Raw genomic sequence first — 15,913 nt, 5'->3', positions numbered from 1 at the left:
AGCATCTCAGGCTTGTCCAGAATCGACTGAGGGATGTCGGTCAGACACACAAAGATAAGTTGGTTCCAGACATGAAAAAGACGAAGGTCGAGTGTCATCTCCCTGGGGTAGGAAAAGCCATGTGAGTTTATGATAGGACTGTGACTTGGTGTACAGTGGCCTTCTCTTTAAAACCTGACGATAAGACAACCCACCCTTAGTCCTTCCATAGTCCCGAGCCTTTCCATTCATTTTCTTTGATGCTTTAGCAAAAACACAGTGTATCTATCTAGAACACACAGTAATAACAATAAGCCCCAGAATCAATACTCCTTATATAACCGTCGGTCTCAAACTCTTGTAGCACGGTGTACACTGTGGCCCTCAACAGCCCCCACCAGTCTAATTCAACATCTGTGTTGCGCGGTCAACCGACTGACGTGAGGTCATTCTCAGTCATTCTCTGGTTCTAGGTCCAAGTGAAAAACAAAAACAACGCATATTTCAGAAGCCATCTAGTAGGGCGGATTGTAACAACTCAATACATCCCACCACCTTGGTACTTTGTTGATAATAATATCAAGAGATATTATTTTGACGCCACTTTATAGTTCAAGCATAATTAAGGAAGTATGATAACAATTCATTACGTAATCCTCAACATCATTATCGTTCTGTATGTTTTCTCTTCGTAAGTGGTAAGGGACTCTGCCATGGGAGCAAACACAGGATCAACTCTAGAAGAGGTTTTTCGATATTAGAAATTATGAGAAATTAAATTGATTGGAATGAAATACAATATTCTTCTGCATTTGTTTTGTTTAGAGATGTTAGCCCTTCTTATGCTGAGGTTTTACTTATTATTTCATTGGACCAGGCTTTTCTTCATACTATTAGGACAAAATATTATACTAAAAGTAGTCCTACACATTAAAAAGGGAAATCATTTTGTTTTGTACAATTTAATTTCTTGTTTTTCCCCCTTGTTGGAATGTACAGAAAACACCTATACAGATAAGAACAGAAAGCAACCCAAACTAACTGAATAAATAAATACATGTTCCATGTACCATGTAAACCAACCTTAGAACTTTGTACCACCCCCTCTCAAAACTTTGGGATGGTTTCTAAAAATCCTTAGTTTTTTTAAATGTAGCTATTAAACAATGTATCCATACACATAAGCGCCAAGCTAAATACCAAATAAAAAGTTCACTATAATACATACTTCCTTCAATTCTTGGTAAAAGTTTAGAGCACACAAAATAATAAATGGCTGAAATCTATACGCATTATCCTTAATTATTTGGCTAAAGCTAATCATACTCATAGCAACTTCCACACACTGCGTTCATTCATGTCTTGGGGTAACATCACACATACATCAACACTTTTTTTTTAAAACCCTAAATTCTCAGAAAGGTCTACAGGTCAGAGTCCTGACTTCAACTTTTCTGATCCTAATCGATTTGAGTCAACAAGCAAATCTATGCAAACAGGAGTGGGGGGGTATTTGACCGAATGGGTGAAATCCTTTCTCTCATCAAAAGGTCACAATGGGCAACAGGACCATCCACTGCACACTCACGCATACACACTGACACTGATTGGACTACTCACTCAAAAATAAAACTTCTCCCTCAAATTTATATATATATATATATATATATATATATAAGATAAACAACTCAAAAAGAGTTGGTTAAGGGTTAGGTCACCTTATGTTGGCATTGAGTAATTACATATCGGGTGACATATTAGGCACTTGTTTCTTCTTGTGACTCCTTGAGGGCATGTAATCCAGGTCCTCAGAAGCCCCAGAGTCACTGCATGAAGACTCATCACCGGAGTAGAGAAGGTTAGGATCGAAGTACAGAAACTTGACTCCTCCTTCTCCCTCCTCTTCCTCCTCCTCTTCCTCACCTCCACCTTCATCGTGAGGATCACCCAAGGCCTGCTTCTCAACAAGCGGTGTCTCAGTGCTTGGAGGAGCTCTCCCCCCCTTCTCCCGGAGGTACCTGAGCGGGTGCAGTCTGGTGAGTCTCACATAAGGCTGTGGCAGGGACTGCGTCGGAGCCCGGGGGACCTGAGCTGAAACGCTCGGGGGGGGTCCGTCACTCACCGTGGAGACAGCGGCGGCGAGCGCAGGTCTCGAGCCGGGGGGAAGTTCAGTGCATGGAGTCGCTCTCGCGGCGCTGGTCGAGGTCAGAGACACGGAGTGCAGGTCGGAGCTCGGAGGCAGGGCCGAGACTTCAGAAGAGTCCTTGGACGAGCCTGGGGGAGCATGGTGAAGCGAGGCGGGGGTCTGTGCAGGAGATCCTGACAGGTGGCACCCTCTTTCAGGAGCGGCCACGCATCTCGAAGGCCCTGGTGAGGGGGCCGCTGTGTGGCCAGGTGTTAGGCTGCAGACAGAGGGCGAGTCGCTACCAGATACAGTTTGCTGGTAGTGTGCAGGCAGTGTCGAGGCGAGGGCCGGCTGATATTGCCCTGACCGGGGGAGTGCAACGGCAGGGGCCAATTGTGGTTTAACCGCGTCTGGTGAAATGGAAGGGGCAAATTGTGATTGAGCCCCGTCTGGTAAAAGGCCTACAGTCAGCCCGTGCTTCCCGTCTGAAGAGTACGATGGAGCCTCAGGTTTTGGTGGGCTGGAAGCAGCTGCTTCATGGCTTGCCGAACATTCAGGGACGGGGGTGCAAGGGGTTGTAGATGGGGCCACGTGATGGGAGGTGTTTGTGGCCCCTGCTCTGGGGGACCCTGGGCGGACCCCGGGGGGGCAGAGCGGCTGTACAGACCGTGTGGGGCAGGGGTTATGCATGGACAGGGTCAGACCGGGCCCCTGGGCGGTTGCCGGAGAGAGGCAGGGGGTCTGACGGTTGGGGGGCTTTTGGATCAGGTCGCATGGGATGAGGTCGGAGGGGGTGAGGTCCTGAGACGAAGAGGAGGAAGAGGAAGGGAAGAGCAGAGGGGAGGGAGGCACGTCTCTTTGTGCCTGCCGCTCTTTGGAGCACTCAGACAGGATGCTCCTCACCCATCGCTTGTGTTTGGTGCAGAAATGTGGCAAAGAGGAGGAAGATGAGGAAGAGGAGGACACGCGTTCAGAGTCATCGCTTCTCTGGCTGAGCTGCACATCCGTGTGGTCCCCCCCTTCCGCTTCCTCACCTCTTTGGGGACCACCTTCCTCCGCCTGCTGATCCGTGGGGAGGGCCGGTCCCCTCTGATCGCGCCCACCGTCAGCCTTCATCACTGCCTCTCCGTCCCCAGCTTCCCTCGCCAACCCCTCTTTTGGTTGGGGACATCCGACCTCACCGTCTCCCACACCGCCACTGTTCTCCTGCTGCTCCATAGGAAACAGAAGAGGGCTGTCTTGGGAAAGGTGTCGGCACAATGCGTCTTCCCGGGCCATTACGGGAGCTTTGGCCGTCTCCGATCTTGGAGGAGCACCGAAAGAGATGTTGTTCACGGCAGGCTCTGGGAGAGCAACAGGTTCCACCACAGCTGCCACTGCTGGTTTCGAGGAGAATTTCAGAGGACAACAGCTTTTGTCACCTTAATTAATGCAGGAGGAAAACAATTAGTACCAATTGGGGATTAATAATAGGGCCTGAAACAATGTGCAATGAGAAGTTGCTGTGGCAACCGCTATCAGCCTATAAGCAAATGTGATCATGAATTAAAGGATCAAATGAAACCATCAATACAGATCCAATTAATACTTTTCCATCTTTTAAACAATATGTTTTTTTAAAGATTAAAAAATAATTACTATCAAGTAATTAAAAACACAATATTCCACATGGAATGATAAGGTAGTATTGATGAACCATAACTAGTCTCACCCCATTGCAGTAGCATCCTCAGGGAACTTGCGATGGCCGTGGAGCCTTGAGCTATAATCTCCAAAATTTCCTTGTGTTCATGGCTCACTTTATGCTCTTGCCGTAAGATCTGTTGGAAACCCATTTAAATCACAGTAATAAGCTAATTGTTATTTATATGTTTTATTTTATATGTTTTTTATATATGATTGTTTGTGCTCCTTGGGAGAGGAGCAGCCTGTAGATATCTTGATCTCTTGTACATCCTCAACACACAGAGAAAAATTAACATATGTGTTTAGATAAGAGTAGGAGCTCTCCTCTGTCTAAGAGGCAAGTATGTCTAAGCTTACAGTTGCTCAAAGGATGGTTCCATTGAGTTTGATCTTTTTTAGTAGATAAAATCCTATTACAGTTCTTATAGATAATTATAACGAATCAACACTGATCCGGTTGTTTTCAACCACTGTTAAACATTGGGAATGGGAACAGTTTAACACACACCTGGTCTATATAGGTATCTCTTGGTAACATCATCTCCAATTCATGTACATAGTGCAGAAGTCTGTCCTCTACTTTCTGGGTATAATGTTCACCGTACTGCTCCTCCAGCTCATTCTGAAAGACAGCCAGCATTGGACACGTTTATGTGGTTCTTAAGTAATATTTTATTGGTACTAACTAAACACATCGTAAAATAACTTATACGTATCTTATTCCCACAGTAATTACAATTACATTTAGGGCATTTGGCAGACGGTTTTATCCAAAGCGACTTAAAAACGGTTCATACACATATCCTCAACCCGACGGCATCACCAAGCAACGCCAACCGTCAAATAAACTCTCTGTGTAGTGCTAGTTCATAACCAATCAAATGAAAGTTATTTTCAAACACAGAAAACATTTTAAGTAAAAAGTATAAAAGAATAAAAGATACAGGCTGATTTTTCTATAGTTGCAGGGTAGTGAACTTGATATGTCTGAGATTTAACAACGCTGGGGTCTTTTGAATGAAATATGTATTAGATGTGTTAAATCTAACCCTAGGTATGGTTAAACAACAGAAATCAATCAGCTACCATAGAACCATGAAACAAGGTTTTTTTCCACCATATGCCTGTCTGCAGTGCACCCCGGTGGGAGAAAAGGGAATCTGTTATTTAAAAGAGAAGACGCTCAATATGCTATACTATGACCACCATGATAATGGGTTCTTCTTCCCATTTTTTTTTACTATTCTTCCAAGTTCCTCTATTAAATAAGTGTGAAAAGGAAAAAATATACCTTAATGTAATCCTCAAGTTTCATCTTGTCCAATGCAAGACTTTGAGCGAAGAGCCTGAAGTCCAGATGATTTTTTTGCATTAAAAATATCTCTTTATTGCTCTGAATATGAAACCAAACGGGGGGGGGGGATAAGTTATTACATTGATAATAAAAGAATATACGTTAACGGACAATGTACTGTACTAAATCATACAATGACCATGATTTGTAAATTTGAGATTAAGTAAATATGCCAAATTTAAATACTAGCTTCTCTGAAAACAGTGCTACAGCCTGTGTTAGTAACTGTTCTCCAATGACATTTCCATTCTGGGTAGGAACCTTTGTTTGTGTTTTCAGTGGTATTTGAAAGATGGAGACAACTTAGAGCCCAGAAGGATTTCAATTTGCAAACATGAAATAAACTGCAAACGTATTAGCTGATCAACTCCCATTTTAGTACTTGTTGCTACAGGTCATTGTTAAAGACAAATAATTGAGCTTGTCTAAAAATATTTATAAATGTATGCATGTACAAATATAACGTTCTTTGCTGGTCTTGCACAGATGTTCATTCATACCCTCAACATGCCAACCCACGTAAGCTGTGGGTTGGGGGCGGTTGGAGTCAACTCTCCAATATTTTTAACGCAGGGTGTCAATGTTACATATTGTACCCTTACATAAATCGGTAAAGCCCTGCCTAACAAAACATTAATTAGAACCATAATACTTACACAGTGATCTTGGTATTGAGGTAGTTTGCTGGGAAAGAACTGGAGGATTTTAACAACGATAGGAACAATGCCTTGGCCTTGTTTAAGCATCCACATAATTACCTAGAATGAGAAGTAAATTAAATATAGAACAATACAAGTTATGTATAACAGTAATACCATTCTTACACACCAATCTGATCAGGTAACCAACCTGAATTACATGACATGTCCCAAACACAACATAATTTGCCTCTTAGTGCGGTACATCTGAACACAACATAACATAAAAACCACATACACACACAACATACCAATGTCTTCAGTCCAAACATGATCTTCATGTGTTTGATGGCGACCACAAGTGTGGGTAGAAGTCTGTACGATGCCTCCAAAAAGGAAATCACCCTTTCATAACGTCCGACGTCCCTGTTCTTTATGATGGAGTATGCCTGGGCTGTAGCTACTCGTAGCCTCCATGGTTCTTTTAGGGAATAATATTGCTGTTTGGCTTCCATCCATAAAGAAGTGTCCACAACTTTACAAGAAAAAAAAGAATACAAACAAATAGTGCAATATGTTATTACATATTGCACTGCTGTGCAATTTTGTTTTAAGTTGGATATTCATTCACTCAATACACAACTGCTGTGAAGTTTGTTTTAAGTTGGATATTCATTCACTCAAGATCCGATTTTACTGCTTTGATTATACTATTTTTAATAGTTATTCAGCACTCAAATCCAATCTTATACACTTCAACTATCAAAATAAGTGCTACATGAGACCAATTTAGTAACAAATCATGTTCAATTTCACTAAAAAGAGCGAGGAAGCACGAATGTATTCCAAATACAATTGGTTTTGTGTCATATAAGTGACTTATTGATGGTTACTATTAAGTTCCCTGTTGAGGGTAAAAAAAAAACGTTGTAGCTGGAAAGTGTTGCCGAATGCAAATCCAAACGTACAAAATCAACGTTACAAATAAATAAAATGTGTAAACAAGGGCAAACCTTCTTGTAAATCCTTCATCTTGTGAGTCCAGGCATACTCTAGTATCATCTCCTGTAGGTTTGGAGAAGTCATGTTTTCATCATCCATTCTTCTCTTCCATGTACGAAACACAAACTAATCCAGATCTGCTTGAGGAGGAGGGAAGGCTATGTGTTTGCATTCAGCATTAGGGCTTTTAAAGATTCATGAATTTTAGTAGTTTCGCCCATCACTACATACATACATGGCCATTTGCCTGGACATGTACCGGGGCAAGATTTGAACACGTTATTGAACAACCCTTGTTCGGTGTTGATCATTTCCGGTTACAGTCGAAAACGTTGCAAAATACTTCGGTGTCAACACAGCCTCGTATCAAAATAAAAGTCCCCGATGTACTGCAGAATTTCGTTCAACGGAGTACAAATGTCTAGATATCTGTAGTATGTTGCGGTATTCCTTGAACACGAACCTGGAATCCATTATATAACATTTGGGTCGGAATTCTCCGTTTTGCTTATTGTGACAGCGCCAATGATGTTATAAGGAAACGGAAGTGTACTAAGCTATAACCTTGCTCAGTACCTTGACGGGACGGGAACGCGTGTTGTGCAGAATGAGATTATACCACTGGTATTATGCCGAAATCTAATCCTATTTACATTTCTTAAAAAAACTTTTGTTAGCGCTGGTATCGCCGTGTCATAACTTGTATTTATTAGCTACCTCAAATAGGACTGAGCCATGAATAGGACAATAATAAGCCGGGTGCTGCGACTTTCCAACGGAACTTTAGGACTGTCTAATTCAAAGCCTTCCCTCCTCACAGGAGGTGCCACTGCCACATCCTCCGGCTATCAATTAACCCCCATCTTCTTCCCGCTAGCCTCTAAATGTTGTTATTCCTCCAACGTCAGGGTGCGTTCATATCTCCAGTATATTAAACGCAAGATCCAGCCACCTACCTGTCCTCCCTATAATCACGTTTGCCAGGTTGGGGACCCCGTACTGCGTTCCCAAGCTGCGGATGTAGACCCAGCAACTATTTCTAGCCCCGAGGTACAAGGCGTCATCAAAACTATGGTAAAAGTGATGCGAAGGCTGGAATGTGTTGGACTGAGCGCGCCTCAGGTTGGGGTGCCTTTACGCATCGTGGCGCTGGAGTACCCCGTGAAGATGATGGAAGAGAGCTCACCTGCGTCCAGGGAGGCGCGGGGTCTCTCTGTCCAGCCCCTGAGGATCTTCGTCAACCCAACTCTGCGTGTGTTGGACGGACGGACGGTTCTCTTCCAGGAGGCCTGCGAGAGCATCTCGGGGTTCTCTGCCACGGTACCCCGCTACTTGTCTGTGGAAGTGTCAGGTAGGCCTATACCTGTGAGATCAACTCTGAAGCGAGGAATTGGGCAATACAGTGGACGATTTATTAAAAATGACAAAAACATTACCCAACTTAGTTATAAGCAATTGAGGAAATGTTGTTGTCCTAGTGTTGATACTATTTTACTCAAAACGACCCAAACAATAATAATGCGAAGTTAATCAGTAGAAATGCCAACACACATTTTGCAATTTATTTTGTGCATTTGCAAAACATATGCCCTTACGCAGGTCTGAACGAGAAGGCTGAACCTGTCAGTTGGCAGGTTAGTGGCTGGCCGGCCCGAATCATCCAGCACGAGATGGATCACCTGGACGGCCTGCTTTACCTTGACCGCATGGATAGCAAGACCTTTATCAACATCAAGTGGCAGACGCACAACGAGTAGCACGAGAACATGGGCTGACTGCTCTATCCTTCTCCAAATAAACACAAAAAGAACATATCTGATAAGATCTGCTAAGCTAGGGACTGGGACCTGAACAAGGATCCCCAAGCTGTACCTAAGATCTAGTTATTGACATTTTATGTATGTGAAACGATCAGTCCAAATTTCTTCATAAATTAAGTCAACTTTTTTCAGTCATGACAAAAGATTAAGCACTATGTGACCATGTCCTGCCAAGGCATAGTATGGTGGTATCATACATGGGACTGTATTGAAAAAAAAAAAAAAAAAGCGTTTCAAACATCAAATGTGATTTGACATGTGTTTGGGCAAATAGGCTGTGCGATTCACCTGGTGTGGTTCGGAAGCCATTGAAAATACAAATAAATGACAACAAAAAGGTTTTTCCCTTTTATCATGTATTTTATTACTGTCAAGTTTGCTGTCAACTAAAATGTTAATTGAAACGAGCAGGAGACAAGAATAATTAATTCAACATTATTTTGAGTTTGATAAATGTATGGACACCTAGAAAATGAAGTGCGTAAAATACAGAATGGCGGTTTAAAACAGCACTCAAATAAAAAAAAAAGCCACTTGAAAAAATGCTGTCAATTACTTTGACTAGAAGGCAGATTGTTTCAGCTTGCCATTTTGACGTTACATTTCATGTTATGAATGAATGAGTGAATTTTGATTCCAATAAGGCACTGTGATTTGGCTGGAAGTGCCTTATATTGTGCAATAGTTTTCACAAATACTTATTTTCATCAGAACGACGACCGATTATCAAAAGTTTCTCCACAGGTGCATTGTACAGGGTTCCTGTACCAGCAATTGGTACAGTACTCCGTGCCGCAGTATCTACACAGCACTATAGGTTTTCGGGGGCACGCCATCCCACAAGGGCACACCTGAAGCGGCTTTGTTTTGTGGCCCTGCTCACAGGACAGCCACTCTCTGCAGGAATCAGAGTGGAAGACCTTGCAAGTGAAACAAACGTATTGCGGCTCCAGCGTCTGGTCACAGCAGCTGTGGAACGTGATTGGCTGAGGGGTTTTGACAATTGAATCTGTGGTATCGCACAAAAGTATGGACATGGCTGCTTCATCTTTGGCACGGCTCGGAGGCCTGCACCAGCCCGGCTCGTGGAGGCCTTGTGACGACGGTGGCCTGGTTTTACCGCTCTTCTCCTTGTTCTTGTAACTCCTGACTAGAATGTGTTGGCTGTTGCTGCACTTCTGCAGTGAGGAGCAGGTTAAGCCGTGCAGAGTGTTGCAGTCCAAGCAGATCTTCAAGTGAGAACTGCTCAATTGGACACAGCCACAAACGTGCTCTGGCGAAGGGGGCGAAGAGTCTTCCGACTGTGGCAAACCAAACGCGGGCATCATTGCAATGGATGGCTGGACTTCACTTCTGTCAAAGTTATGACTCTGTGAGTCTTCATCAGGGGAAGCTACTTGTTTCGTAGCGGCTGATGCTGTTCGGGTGGCGCCCGACGGGATTTGCCTTGGGGGGGAGGTCTTGGAGAGTTGGCAGTTGAAAGTGGAGACGCAGAGGGGCTCTCTTGCCCTAGAGCCGGGGGCTGTGGCACCAGCGGCCGCCGTGGTTGTGCTTGAGGAGGAGGATGGGATAGAGAACCCGTTGCTTTGCGTCATGAGGACTGAAGTCGTTGACGGGCCGCCGTGATTGGACACCCATGAAAGCGAACGGGGGCCACCATTGGCATCGTGGAAGCCAGCGGTCTCCCCCCGGACACTCTTTAACCCGCCGGCGGTGTACAGATCCAGCTCTAGCTCGCCACCTGCACCACATTCCTCAGACACTTCCTCCGTTAGGATTTGGTTGGTGTCCAGCATCTTCTTGGTGTTGTCTAAAGCCAACTGTAAAGGGTGACCCTGGACACTGTTTTATTATGTTTTTTAGACAACCGTCAACATAGTCTATTTAAATATGTATAGCAAGAACCCTTTGAAGATATTTCCCAGAGTGGTGACAAAGACATGCAATTAACAGTTAAAAACATGAGCAAAAGTATTCTCATTTTCAACAATACGCCTTTTCACTGCTTATAAAAAACAACAACAACAACAACGTTATGATAGGGCAAGTACTAAATGTCAGATTGATCAGCTAGTCCGACGGACTGACCTGTAGGCTGTGTCCTCTGCGCCGCTCCACCACCATGCCCAGCTCCCACTCCGCCTCACCCCCGTGGTTCCCTAATGCAGCCAGCAGGAGCTGACACTCACAGCGGGCCAGGAAGAACCCACAGGAAAACTCGAGGAGTTGGCCGTGGGAGGGGACGCCGGAACGGCCCTGAAGAAGCTGATCTTGCTGTCCTATGCAGGGCTGGTATCCTAGCAACCCAAAAAGTTTTGCGATCTGCACCGTGGACAGCACTGGCTTGATGCAGTGTGTGAATATACCGGAGTACATCTGACAGAGAGAAGGCGAGTGAAACGATTGAGAAATTGATACATCAAGGGGCTGGAGGAAACACAGAAATACGTATTCATATTAACAAACCTTTACAACTTTGTACTCCTCTCTCCAGGGACTCAGATAGAGATTTAGAGCGGCTTGCTCCAGGACTTCAAAGGCCTTGGCCAGCCCTCTCAGCCCCCGTTTGCATGGACTTGCAGTGGATACTGGCAGAGCTGCTGTTGCCTTCAGAGACTCCTCCAACACCTTCAGTGGATCCAGTCCCAGTGAATGCATATCCTCAGCACCGGCGTTCTCCAGTATTGCCTCTGCATCCTTACGCAGGACCTCATCGTCGCATGTAAGGTTGGAGGCTCCCTTTTCTAAACGCTTCTCCAAACAATGATCATAATTCTTCACCAGGTCTTTGGTTATCTGGCAGAGGATGTTCATTGCTGTGATTCCGCCAATGAGGCATACACAAAAGAATCCCCTGTAAGAAAATAAATGGTGATGACACACGTATCGCTGAATTGCCCTTTACACTTCCTTTAAGTGCTCCGTCTAAAAAGCAAGTGGAGCTGCGAATTTAATATAGATTTATACGCCTTATATTCCAAAGGGGCGAAAATCGACGATATGTGGTTCCCTCCTATGAAATATGTAGCATATATTTCCTGAGTTTAAGTCATAAATCGTAAGAAAACGCAAACATGTTCGTGTAAGCGCCAAACTTGGGGATCGAAAACAAATCCAGGAAGACATATGACGCATAGCTAGCGAACCTGCTAACGCTAAGACAGAAGCACATTGGTCACTGCCAAAAAACGAAATTACCAACATAAAAAATGATCGACTTGAGGTTTTGCTCAAACGCATTTCGTTCGGTTGTTCGTATCATGGAGGTCAACGAGAGGGCTTACCGACTGGTAACGTTACGAGTTCGTAACACCCACGAATTGGACAGAAGGCTTTAGCTAGCATCAATAAGCAATGAACCATATTTTCATTCGAAATCGAAACCCTCTGCGGTAATCCATAATACAAAAATATATCATCTCACCCCAAAACTTTTCTTGTGCGATTATATAGGACATATACTAGAGCATTGTCAATGGTGTTAGTCCGTCGTATTCGACTGCGTGGATCCTGATATCAGGGAAAGTTCCGAAAAAAAGTAAACATTGTCACGTGACTGAACCCCGAATTTCCGGTACTTGTTCTTGATTAGACTTCAGGCACCTGGGACCTCTTACTGTTATCTGGACAAATGTAAGATGAGATGTGCAATGGCATGGTTTAATTATATGTGATCAAGATATGGTTGAATCCTTTTCTTTTTCAAGGAGTCATTGTATGAACGCAAATGTTTTATCCATCAGATGGCGTCCCATCCACTCCAACCTAATGGATGGACCGAAAACAAGCCTAGGAACACCCCGAACTCATTCATATTCAAGCGCGCACGCACTCACACATACTCACACATGCACAGTGCACACCCTCGCACACACATCCATTGTGGGGAGTAAAGACGGAGCGCCAATTAACAGTGAGGGAAACATTTAATTTTATCACCGGGCGTGGCTTTACTAACATGGACCAAAGGGCGGAACTGCAGAAACCAAATGGGTTTAAGGCACCTTAAGTAAGATTATGCCACAGTCAGTATTGACAACATCGGCGTATTAAGTCTGCAGTTCAACAGCCCTGTAGACCTACACCCAGGATGTCAAACTCGGATCGAGTTGTTCTAGCTCTCGGGGGAGCAGGGACGGTGGGGTCAGGAGTAGTTAAGGCATTGCTGGATAAAGGTAAGTGCTCTAAATGGGGAATTTACTGGATTATCTTGTTTGAGATGATTTATACTTTTTTTTAATTCGTTGTTTGCTTGTCACACAGGAAAAAGTTTTCGCACCTATTTTCCATTCAAACCGTACCCAACCAAACTGCTGGGTACGGTAAGGTGCATGTTTATGCACGTTCAATTAGGAATTATGATAGGAAAAATCTGCAATGTAAAAGCTTTGTCATTTGTATTTCATTCATCATTTACATTATTTTCTCACTCAGTTTGCGTCTTTGCGCCTGCCGAGAAATGTGTGCGCTCTCCAAAAAAAGCCTTCAGCCTACTGGAGAATGGGCAGGGGGCTGGTATATTCTACCAGAACAATGCCCCTAGAGCTGAATCACATTCCCATTTTTACGGTGCAAATTTATTTAGGTGTACGTGAAAGTGGACACGCTCGTCTCGAAAATTGGAAAAATAAGGATAATATAAAATATTAGACTCATTGCAATAACAAAGAAATGTTCCCTATTGGTACGACTACACGTTCAATAAACGATTTGATTTTTATTTGGCCAAAATATAGTAGCATTTCTTCATATTTGGGTTAGGGTTCCGTGGTGGTTAGCGGGGACCGTGGCAGGATGCTCCTGTAGAGGCTTTGGGTATACATTGTATGTCCTTTGCTGACACTAAAGATAGGCCTACCAGTACCAAGTTACCATCTACCATTCAGTCACGCTTATCCGACCGATGTCCTTGATAAACACAGATAAGCATAATGTAGGTCTGTGAATGATCTTTTTCATGAGAAAAGGATTACACCCTGGACAGATGATGCATGTGAGCTGCTTTGTGATTACTGATCTGGCACAATTACTAGTCATTGTAACGTCAACGGCAAGTTCCTTGATGTTAATATTCAAGATAAGGGTTAGGGTTAGTTTGTAGTTAAAGTAGTTAGTTAAAGACACGTGTGTGTGTGTGTGTGTGTGTGTGTGTGTGTGTGTGTGTGTGTGTGTGTGTGTGTGTGTGTGTGTGTGTGTGTGTGTGTGTGTGTGCGTGTGCGCGTAGGTTTCAAAGTAGCCGTGATCTCCAGGGACAACAGCAGACTTGAGAGGCTGAGGTCGTTTGTCTCGGTCGGTAGAAAGGATAACCTCACCACCATAGTTGGAGATGTTGGTATGTATGGCAGAGACTCCGACCCCTCCCTATCCATCTATCCATCTGAATACCCTGATGATCCCTCCCCTTCTCTGGGTCGTAACCCCTTCTGTCTGCCCCCTAAGGGACGGAGGAGGGAGTGGAGGCAGCCAAACAGTCCGTGCTGAAAGCTGTGGGGAAGGTGACAGACATCATCTCGTCACTGGGCTTTAGCTGGTGGCAGGGGGGTCCGCCACACACGCAGTCCCTCAAAGATCTCCAATGGGTGAGAGTACACACCTGCAAACACACACACACACACACACACACACACACACACACACACACACACACACACACACACACACACACACACACACACACACACACACACACACACACACACACACACAATTAAGTTATCCTGCCCCAACCCGGAAACAAATTGAAATGTGTTCAATTGATAAAGATGATTCAGCAGCATCTATCTTTGAACGATCTTTCTCTAATCTCTACATTATTTGTTTTTCAGTAAGTGGTGTGCGTGTGTGAACAGGAGTGTGTGTGTTTATGTTAAACCAAAAGCAGGATTTTAATTTGAACCTGGCTTGTTTGTTCGTTCTGCCGCTGTGTCTCCTCAGGTCATCGAGACGTTGCTGCTCAGCACCTTTGTGTCGTGGAAGGCCTTCTTCCCCTTAGTGAGGGACGACCCGAAATGTAGCTACACCTTCATCACAGGTGAGGATACGGGCCTTCGGTTACCCATGTGACACCGGTGGACCTACCTTCTTTGTCCTTGTAAGGAGTAAATTAAAATGGAAAAATACTCGACATGGAGGACTATGTGTCATTCTAGCTGTAATGCTGTGCTGTCCCCTAGGGGGAGCTGGTGAGAAGGTGCTAATGCCAGGGACAGGCTTCCTGACCCTGGGAGCGGCCAGCACTTTGTCTTTCTGCCAGGTGCTACGAGAGGAGTACCCTGAAGTGGCCTGCAAACTTAACCAGGTATTGCTAACTCACATGCATTCATACTGGAAGGTTCAATAAAGCATCTGTTTAAAGATATCTTTCCCCAAATTTGTAATGTAACATCACTTAGATTTTTCTATCTTATATTCTTTGTTCCTTTGACTAGTTATTAATTACAAGAACAATTTGCATTTCACATTCTTTAACCCCTATAACCGTTGCATTAACATGCATGCATCTTGCATTAACATCGGGCCAGAGAACAAAGATCCTTTTTGTATCAACTCCTCAATCTATGATCCCCCACCCATCGTCTGGGCAGGTGAAGATCAACACGGGCGTGGCCCCTCCAGAGCGCATGGCCCCTGGCTTCCTGAACCACCTGGAGCTGGGTGAGGGCGTGGCCGTCCTGATGGAGAGATGCACCACTAGCCACTCGGTGTTCACCATCGGCTGCCCGGCTGACCTAAAGACTGTGCTGCTCGAGGGTGACTTCTAGATGAAGCTGCTCAGACACATAGATCCTCCCCCTGTGTGCCCCCTCTGTGTTGCCACGAACAGGGGTAGGGCAGGGTTTGCCCCACTTAAGAGCTCCCCCCAACACACAAGCACAGTTTTCCATCCACATTAATGTACGCATAAAAGCATGTATTCTATTTGTGTGCCTTTTTTTTTGTTGCATTTCTCGTAAGAACAATGATCTCCTACCATTATCTCAAAGCGATTACACTGTGATGGCAGATAGGTTAAGCAAACTTGACAGGTAATAAGATCACATATTGTTTTTTTCTGTTATTGTCTGATATTAAAGTTTTATCATCCAAAATGTAATGTTACCTTGGTTATTCTGTTGATAGACGCTACCAAAATACGAGAATAAAGTCAGAAAGTCCGGTCTGTGAACATATATTTATTTGACCCAGGATGATACATATCTAATGGGTAGAGGGGGCGGTTATATCTGCCTTAGCATGAGTCTGTTCCCACACCCCAATCCCCGTATGACCCCCCCCAGAACCCATCACAGGCCCCTGTGTGTTTGCCAGT

General features: G+C 44.3%; 4 protein-coding genes across 4 annotated transcripts; 2 read left to right on the top strand and 2 right to left on the bottom strand.

Moving 5' to 3' along the window:
* Nucleotides 1-925: 925 nt before the first annotated feature.
* On the bottom strand, nucleotides 926-7,101 carry LOC115550439 (sal-like protein 3). Its single transcript, XM_030365466.1, has 7 exons — nucleotides 6,796-7,101; nucleotides 6,094-6,317; nucleotides 5,801-5,902; nucleotides 5,082-5,183; nucleotides 4,299-4,412; nucleotides 3,816-3,924; nucleotides 926-3,525 (listed from the first exon to the last, which is right to left on the bottom strand). Exons 1-7 carry the CDS (start codon nucleotides 6,881-6,883, stop codon nucleotides 1,718-1,720), a joined length of 2,547 nt encoding a protein of 848 aa, XP_030221326.1. The 5' UTR covers nucleotides 6,884-7,101; the 3' UTR covers nucleotides 926-1,717.
* Nucleotides 7,102-7,187: 86 nt separating this feature from the next.
* Nucleotides 7,188-8,945, top strand: pdf (peptide deformylase, mitochondrial). Its single transcript, XM_030365470.1, has 2 exons — nucleotides 7,188-8,135; nucleotides 8,384-8,945. The coding sequence occupies exons 1-2, from the start codon at nucleotides 7,520-7,522 to the stop codon at nucleotides 8,539-8,541; spliced, it is 774 nt and encodes a 257-aa protein (XP_030221330.1). The 5' UTR covers nucleotides 7,188-7,519; the 3' UTR covers nucleotides 8,542-8,945.
* spata2l (spermatogenesis associated 2-like) lies at nucleotides 8,944-12,163 on the bottom strand. The gene is made up of 4 exons (XM_030365467.1): nucleotides 12,029-12,163; nucleotides 11,071-11,458; nucleotides 10,693-10,980; nucleotides 8,944-10,424 (listed from the first exon to the last, which is right to left on the bottom strand). The coding sequence occupies exons 2-4, from the start codon at nucleotides 11,416-11,418 to the stop codon at nucleotides 9,312-9,314; spliced, it is 1,749 nt and encodes a 582-aa protein (XP_030221327.1). The 5' UTR covers nucleotides 11,419-11,458; nucleotides 12,029-12,163; the 3' UTR covers nucleotides 8,944-9,311.
* On the top strand, nucleotides 12,108-15,694 carry si:dkey-238o13.4 (SDR family oxidoreductase). The gene is made up of 7 exons (XM_030365471.1): nucleotides 12,108-12,237; nucleotides 12,348-12,779; nucleotides 13,829-13,936; nucleotides 14,044-14,183; nucleotides 14,539-14,635; nucleotides 14,778-14,902; nucleotides 15,189-15,694. The coding sequence occupies exons 2-7, from the start codon at nucleotides 12,695-12,697 to the stop codon at nucleotides 15,363-15,365; spliced, it is 732 nt and encodes a 243-aa protein (XP_030221331.1). The 5' UTR covers nucleotides 12,108-12,237; nucleotides 12,348-12,694; the 3' UTR covers nucleotides 15,366-15,694.
* Nucleotides 15,695-15,913: the final 219 nt, after the last annotated feature.

Source organism: Gadus morhua, chromosome 9, assembly GCF_902167405.1.
Source record: "Gadus morhua chromosome 9, gadMor3.0, whole genome shotgun sequence".
Lineage (NCBI taxonomy): Eukaryota > Metazoa > Chordata > Actinopteri > Gadiformes > Gadidae > Gadus > Gadus morhua.
This window is presented reverse-complemented; position numbering and strand designations above follow the sequence as displayed.